General features: G+C 36.8%; 1 protein-coding gene across 2 annotated transcripts in view; it reads left to right on the top strand.

Moving 5' to 3' along the window:
* Window positions 1–1,447: 1,447 nt before the first annotated feature.
* PRKD3 (protein kinase D3) overlaps window positions 1,448–8,555 on the top strand; it is a 47,242-nt gene continuing 40,134 nt past the window's right edge. Inside the window, exons 1-2 of one of the 2 annotated variants that reach the window (XM_026669358.2) lie at window positions 1,448–1,770; window positions 7,065–8,055. In XM_026669358.2, coding sequence (XP_026525143.1) covers window positions 7,765–8,055 — 291 coding nt within the window. In that variant the 5' untranslated portion in view covers window positions 1,448–1,770; window positions 7,065–7,764. The remainder of the gene's footprint in view (window positions 1,771–7,064; window positions 8,056–8,555) is intronic. The other variant, XM_026669359.2, reaches the window with a different exon arrangement.

The following is an 8,555-nucleotide window of genomic DNA, read 5'->3' as shown; positions in this document are numbered from 1 at the left end:
AGCAGAAGTGGCCTGCAGTACACCACACTAACCTCTGCGCTACTGAGGCATGTTCCAATATTTGAGGGGCTGTCACAGAGAGGAGAGGGTCAACCTATTTCCCAAAGCACCTGAAGTCCAGGCAAGGAATAATGGATGGAAACTGATCAAGGAGAGATTCTAGAAATAAGGAGAAATTTTCTGACAGTGAGAACAATCAACCAATGGAACAGGTTGCCTTCAGATATTGTGGGAGCTTTATCACTGGAAGCTTCCAAGAAGAGACTGGACTGCCATCTATCAGAAATGGTGTATGTCTCCTGCTTGGGCGGGGGAGTGGGTTTGGACTTGATGACCTACAAAGTCCTTTCCAACTGTTATTCTGTTATGTGCTGCCATATCTGGGGGGGCAGCAGGTAAGCAGGTACAGGTTGGAGGCTGTTTTATTCTTCCACGCCTTGCAGGATCATTGTCTTTTTACTGAGCCCCCTAGAGGGCCAGTCTTGACTTTGGAGTACAGCCCATCAACACTAGAGTGTAAGCAGAGGACTTTGAAAACCTTTCCATTACAGTGAGCTCCATTGCCACGTTGTCCCACAAATTAATCGGCTACCATCTATGCTTGCATAGGGGGATGGACCCAATCCAAGGGTTTCGTTTTCCTGCCTGAATGTGTCGTGCAGCTCCAGGAAATGTGAGTTAAAAAGGAACCATAAACCAAGTCGTATAAATACAGCCATCCCTTTGTCAAGGGAAACGAAACAAAGAGGCGATCTGGAGAGGCAAAAAACCTTGCCACGGCAGCAGGCTTTGGAGGCCTATGGGGGGATAAATGGAGTGGATTATCCTCCTCAGAGAGGAAGACACTGCGGACAGAGGCATCTGCTGTAGAGAAGGTGATGATCAAATGCGCTTGGAATTTGGGACACGAACAAGCGAAGCTCCGCTTTCTGGCTTCCTTCACCAAGAGCTGGAGAACAGAGAAGGGGCTTCTAAAAAAACAACTCGACTGAGGCACGGAGAGAGGCTGTTCATCGAGAGATGGCAAGGTCGACTGAAAGAGGCGAACCCAAATAGAACCTCCCGACGTGTCTCGGACGGGGATCAGTTCAAACTTAATTCCTCCATCCGCTCTAAAAAAAAAAAAAGCAGACCCCTCCTTTTTTTCCTTTGATGCCGGCATCTCCTGTTCAATCCCCCCAAAAAAAGACTTTTCTTGCTCCCCATATTTCAAGGATCCCTGCTTAACCCCCCCAAGCCATCTCTTCGCGGTTCAGAACATCAACCGCCACAGGGAGAAGTAACGGAAACTCGGTGCGCCTCCTTGGCGCCTGCGCCATCTCAACCTTGCCGCTTCGCCGCCGCGACGGCCTGGCGGTCGTTGTAGTTCTTGATGGCTTTCATTTCGGGTGGAAACAGGGGGAGGGAAAACTTCACTTCCCAGCATGCTTCTCGTCCCCTCCCGTGTCTTTTCTGGGGCGGCTGAGACTTTTTTAGTGTGTGTGTGCGTGCGTGTGTACATATATGTGCGAATGGGTGTCCGTGTGCGCCAAAGTGGGAGCGGCGGTAATAAGGTGCGTGTGAAGCCACCCCGTCCCGGGGCGGAGACGGAGTTTCTCGAAGCTACAAGTGAGTGGTCAAGAGTTACGTGTGGCGAAGGTGAAGAAGAAACCCAGCAGAAAGGGGATAACATGGAAAGTTATTTCAGTCCATAGGAGGCGGTAGTGCCGCCCTTCCCAGGGTACCGAGAAAGGGAAGAGAAGCCGGAGCGGAGTGAGGCACGAACTCGAGGTGAGCGTTTGACTCGGAGGCACTTCAGCTTTTTGCGCCAAAACGGCGGCTGTCGCTACAGGACAGATGTGGGTGGGGTGGGGGTGAGACAGGGCGACCCGGTCGCGTCCAGGTGTGGCAGGGCGTATCTGTGAGTCTGAGGCCACATCATCTTCGCTCCCTCAACTTCCCCCCGCCCCCAACTCTGAGGATGCTTCCAAGAAGAGTTGGCTGCTGCTTCGTCTTAAGAAAGCCTACTCCCTTTCGGAGGGAAGTTTCTTCTAGTTTAGTATAGCCGGAATCTTAAGGGAGTCTCTTCTTTTCGAAAGGGACAGACGCTCATAGAAGAAAAAGGACACCCCGAACCTGAAATGAATCTCTCCGCCTGCCTTGGCCCAAAGATTTGTAAAGTGTAATATTAACAAGCACTGGTAAAGGTATATTTTCCCTGTGGAACTTTTCTCTCTCTTCCCTCCCAGTTTTCACTTTTGGCAGCTTTGTAGCTCAGGCCTTGGTGCTTCACGAATATGTTTTGAAGTGTGATTGGTGGAATTTTCAATGATAGCTTAGCGGATTGATTTACATGGAAACAATCACACCAGACACTTGCGAGTTTGAGGAAGTGGTGCATGGACGATTAGCATATTTTTTTGGTGTGGGAGTGTAATTAGGAATCTTTTTATTAAGGAGGTTTGCAGTATGATGATAATCTCATAATAATGGAGCAGTGGTTGTTAGCCACAAGCTGTGGATAATGTTTGATTGGGAAATAATGGAGGTGTCAATAGAAAATAGAATGAGTCAGTTCTGATGGGTGATTTTTTCTTTACACATGACATCTACAAACTATATTGGGATAATGCAGTTTCCCAACACAGGTGGCTGCTGCTAACTTTACCAGAAGTTAGACCAGCATTAGACCAGTGATGCAGCTTGAATAGTAAAGAGAAAAATAATGACTTACAACTGCTTTTCACATTTTATTTTTCAGTCATTTCTTATGTTTGAAGTTCAACATATACAGATTGTATTAACAAGTCACATTTTAGGGTCTGCATCCAGTTACATCATTTTGTTTGATAGAGAGCTTCACATTTAAGGTTGTTGTTTTTTAACCAAAGAAAAATGAGCTCAGCTGAATTCAAACTTCCCTCCAAATAAACATATGTAAAGTTGAGTTGCACAAACTCCTTTGTTATCTGCATCATTGTGCTGAATTAATCCCTCTTCTTACAGCTGCAATGTCTTATCCAATGTATGAGAAAGATATAATTGGATATTGAAAATTAGGGACAATTTAAAAAGCAAACAAACTTTGTGGCTTTCCTCTCCTCCTTTGTTGGTTCGGCAACTTTAGTTGTAGTTTCTTTCCTACAGTGTGGCTACTATGGAGCTTGCCAATTTGTCCATTGTACAATTGAGATATTTCAGCAGCCAAACAATGTCAGCCTTCCTCTCAACCTTAGACTGCAGAGGAAATTACAGAATAACTACATTGTGGTTATAATTCATATGGGTCTTTATTAAAGATAAAGACTCACCTGAAATCTAGAATTAAGATAAAGGATGGGGTTTGGGTCCACCATAGCAGAAGCATGGAGAATGAAAATATGGAAATCTGCTTTAAATTCTTGGACCCAGAAGAGGCAAAAAGGTTATTTAACTGATTGGCAGTGAAAGGGTTAGCTTTTAACATTTCCAATGTGAAACTAATCACTTGGAATTTATTTAACTATGAGTGATCTATTTTAGAAGAAATGTCAGTTCAAACAGCTATTTAAAACAACATATGGTATATTTTTTCTGAATTTAATTTTGATGTTACTGCAGTTTTGCAGGTGAAAGAGACATTTTTAAATTGAAAATGTAATCTGACTAGAGTAGTGCTCCTTTCACATGTATAAAGATTAAGTCTAAACATTTAATATCTGGAAGTTATTAAATGTTGTCTGCTATGTAGAACTTTTGTAGCTTTTGAGCTTGCCAGAGAAGAAAGCAGGATATAAATAAAATAAAAATGATAGCAATTTTTCTTGACTAAACTTTTTTTTCTTGGGTTAGCTTGATACACTGTTTTTGTGCCTTACAAGAATTTCTTTACTAAAACCTAAAACACCATTTAATTACATAACATGAAAAAGGTTTTTTTAATGTCAATATATCAGTTAATTTAAGTGAATCTATTTTGTCTTTATATTGTCCATTTTAGCATATACAGAACTAGTATTGAGAACAATAAAATATTAGTGTTATACTTTTTTTAATAATAAAAATAATTATAAATAGCTCTATGTCTTGGACCTTATGTAGCTTGTTGTAGCTTCTTCTACTTAGCTGGCTTTTTCTTCAAGTCAGAATGCTTCTGCTAAAATTTATCTCTGTTTTGGTCAAGCTATATGGTCAGGCTATATTTATTCTAGGTTGTTTGGCATTGTGTAAACAGCATGCAGTAATTATTACAGGAAGATAAATCTAATTGAAAATTCTATTGTTGGCTATCTTCTGGATTTCTTGAAGATCTCACTGGCACTCAATATGTTTTTCTACGAAACAATTTCTGTAATCGTATTTTATAGAGAATGTGACATAGTGTAGAGACCTTGAAAAGTCAATAATTTGTATCCATTTTTGAACATTTTAAGGAAGTTTAAATTTACTATCTTTTCTTTGGTTCTGTTTGTGTTAAAGTTATGTAACTTTGTTGCTTAATCCACTAAGAAAAATCTTGTTCTAACATTGAACTGAATCCAGATTTAGTCATGCTTAGAGTAGAATTGTTAAAACATTAGGACAAAGTATGATTACATCTGGGTGAAATCTACTGTAAGTACCAGTAAATAAAAATATTGGATAAATGCTGAGTTTAATATATCTGTTACTCTATATTTCTGTACATCTCAAAAATGTTATTTCTAAGAAAATATGCAAAACAATTGTCTTATAAAACAACATGCTTATTTCCCTTGAATGAATGGTTATCTGAAAAGGGCGCCTATTTCTGTTATTAGTGTCAAGAGAAATACATTTTAGATGTCTATGAAGATGTATATAGTAGTATAAATAAATACATTTTATGCATTTAACACAATGCAATTTACTCTAAATCTCAATTTGAATAGGAACTTTAATGTTGAATAGCAGAAGTTAGAATGGCAACATATATTTAGTCATCAGTGTGAATTTCATTCACATACGGGCTTTGTTTCAAGTATTTTCTCAAGATTGGAAAACAACATTCTATAAGTAATGAGTGGTTTCTGTTAGAATAATGTCTTGTTTCTTCATTATGTTCAAGAGGTTCTGAATATGCAAATAGTGTTTCGTTCCATTTCTGCAGTTTGAACATTTTATGAAATATGTAATCCTAACCGTAATATGCTACTTCTTGGAAGATTGTGGTCACAGCACAACTTTTGAAATATAAGAACGCATTTTCAAAATCAGAACCAAAATAATTTATTATTATTTAAGTTAGATAATGTTGAAACTAACACATAATATCCTATTTGGGCTTGCTAGTTCCTACCCTAAACAAAGGTCAGGGTAAACAGTTTTTTTTAACCATCACAGTTATATACAACGCTGGGGAAGATGCTGTTCCATCCTTTTTATATAATGCTTTTATATAATACTTGCCTCTGTTACGTTCCTTTTTTACAGCCTAAACCTTTTAAGCTCTTGAAGATTTAAATTGGACTTCTGCAATCAAAATCACTGTAAAGTGGTCCATAAAATGAATATAGGTTTAATGTATGATCAGAAATCTTTGTGATTATATTTTATTTGTTCCTAAGAAGATAAGTTTACAAATTTAATAACTATTCTCTTTCTACAAACAAAGCTCAATAATAGAGAATTTATGAAATAAAACAGTTAATTCAAAAACACAACTATACTTTTTTGTTTAACAGTATGTCTTTGATTAAAAAAATAATCAGTCAGAATCACCAGTCATATTAGCACAATTTAAAAACTGATTATGTTCTTCTAGAATTTTATCACAAAATATTGTTTAGATGTTCATAACAATAAATCAAACTGAATTCTAAAATTTTCACATACCCTTGCTTGATAGTAAGCCTGCCTGTTATTTGTCAAAAATCTGAAAAAAAATATTATATATGGTATGTTTTTTCTAAAAATGAAAATGTTCCTCTTTAAAATTAAAATGTCTATATTCTTATTATATTTTACAATGAGAAAGTACTTCTACTAGAGATAACAAATGTAATTGCATTTAATTAAAATACTTTTGGATAATGACTAAATTGTAATTTAAATTATTTTTTCCTAATGATTTAAACCATGATTTAAAATGATTTAATATTTAATATAATAATATTAAGTTGATTTAATGTAAATCATACCTCACCCTGTTTTGAACCCACATAATACTTCACAGTTCTTATTATGGGGACTAGTAACTAAATTGTAATAGAAGATAATAGTGCAGTGATTCCCAGTTTTTTGGGGTCAATGGCACATTTGGAATTTTGAGAATTTGGGCACTCCCATAAAATGGCTGTCTTGGCCAACAAACCATGCACAAACATATACAGTACAAGAAAGCAAACAAGCAAGCAAAGTTTCTTGCCAATTCTTGCAGCCGCCCCCTACAAGCTATCATATGATCATTTATTTCCTTTAGTAAATAGCTCTTTCTACGTATTGTATTTAATGAGAGCATCCATGTAAATGAAAAGCTGACATAGCTTTTTTCCCAGTTGGAGAATTGTTGAGGATTAATAAGTACATGAAATCAAAAATGCCAACACACTGTACTTTTTAAAGTATGCTATGCTTGGGTTTCCTGTGATTGTAGGAAAATGTAGCTTTACTGCACAGACTATATCTACTTTTTATCTGTGTTCTAGATATTCATTCCTGTTCTTATTTTGAGAATAGTTATTTTTAATTTCTCCAAAATTACTTTTTCTATAACTTTCTATAATCTATAAGGAGTCTCAAAATTCATTTAATTGCTATAATATAGAGAGAAGGTTGACCTCTGTCAGATTGTTTACCCATTTGGTTTAGGGTAACTATCAGCCACCTTCCAGGCTCTTTCAGATCCCTTGATAAATGATCACTTTAAATGAACATGTCAAGGATTGAAAATCTTGCATAAATGGTATCATACTTTGGTCCTTCTGTGACGGATACAACAATAAAGGTAATTTTTTCCCAATAAAATGACAGCAGAAATTGTGACATGAGCAGTGTTGAATGTAGCATTTTTTTCTGGTTTTAATTGGAGTGGTGATGTAATATTGTTAATATATGTGATATAACATGTTATTTTTTTTTCTTTCTAGGCAGTTCATAGCAGTTGAGAATGCTGCAGACCATCAATGTAAAGTCAACACTTCTGTTTGATATACATATTATAGTACAAATTTTGCTTTTTACTTTTAAAAGATGAACATTTTCCAGAATATGAAAACTTGGAAATAATTAATGTTCTCTTTTTTCTCATCATTGTTAAATGAAACAAGAATTCCTGAAAACAGAATAGCATAATTCAAGGCAGTACTTATGACCTGAGACACTAATTATCTTTAAAAACTGACACATATTAACATTTATTATAACTATTCACGTATTGAATTGTGAAGTGCACTATTTTTAAGTGGGGCAATTTGATACTCTGCACAAAACCAACTCTTCAGTTGTCTCAAAAGCAAAATGAAGATCCTCTATGAAAAAATATTGTATATTTCTGTTTCTGAAATGAACAATTTCATAATGATGTAAGCGTCTCCCAATCTCTGGATGTGGTGCTAAAGGCAACTCATTTTTGACACAAGCTGTACAAAGAGGACCTTTTCTTAAAATATCTTCTAGCCAAATTTATACTCATCAGCATGCACAGAATGAAAAGGAGAGTGACAATGATTTAGACAAGAGGAGGCTTCCTTGAACCATAAAAAAAATGTGAGAGTCAACTTGCAACATTGCAGGGAATTTTTTTTGTCTGTATGTTGAACAGGCTTTGGTGGATTTAAATCAACTCAGATGTCATCAAACGAATCTTCTCCTCCATCTTTACAGAAGTTTTCTCCATCTGTGTCTCATGCTGCTGCTCTACCTACCCCATCTTTATCCTCAAGTCCACAATCTGGACTCTCAGGCCGACTTTCCAATGGCAGCTTCAGCACACAAAGTCTCACCAACTCCAGAGGCTCTGTACATGGAATCTCTTTTTTGCTGCAGATTGGTCTCACTCGAGAAACGGTTACAATTGAGGCTCAAGATCTCTCCCTATCTGTTGTTAAAGACCTAGTGTGCTCTGTAGTTTATCAAAAGGTACAGTAGAACACAGAGTTTTACTGATTTTAATGATCATGTTACTGTTATCTTTCTCCCTTATTAGGTATTTAATTCAGGTTTGAATGAACATACAGGAAGAGCAGAAATTAACATGCAAATTCTGGTTATTTACATTGTTGTCCATGTTGTCTTCCATATTTTGAAGATTTGGTAGCATGAAACGTTTTCTACCCATGAGTACTGCATTGGAAATTTAGAATAATTATATTTTAGAAATCCAAATTGTGTGAAGAGATTATTTGAACATAGAGGGCTGCCTTCTGTAAGAGTTTATCGTCAATATGCAAAATGAGCAATGAATAGGATGGGAATGTAGGGACAGAATTTGCTTGCTTGCTGTTGTTTAACCTTTCTCATTTGTTTGCTAAAGTCTTGAACAATTGAACAAACTTTCTATGAATATAGATGGATTATAGATGGATTGGGGAGCCAGTTTGTTGTGGTGGTTAAGCATCAGACTAGAAACCAGGAGATTT

Source organism: Notechis scutatus, chromosome 1 (assembly GCF_049901735.1).
Source record: "Notechis scutatus isolate UNSWTSFEM ecotype Mainland chromosome 1, rNotScu1.2, whole genome shotgun sequence".
In the NCBI taxonomy this organism is placed as follows: Eukaryota; Metazoa; Chordata; class Lepidosauria; order Squamata; family Elapidae; genus Notechis; species Notechis scutatus.
This window is presented reverse-complemented; position numbering and strand designations above follow the sequence as displayed.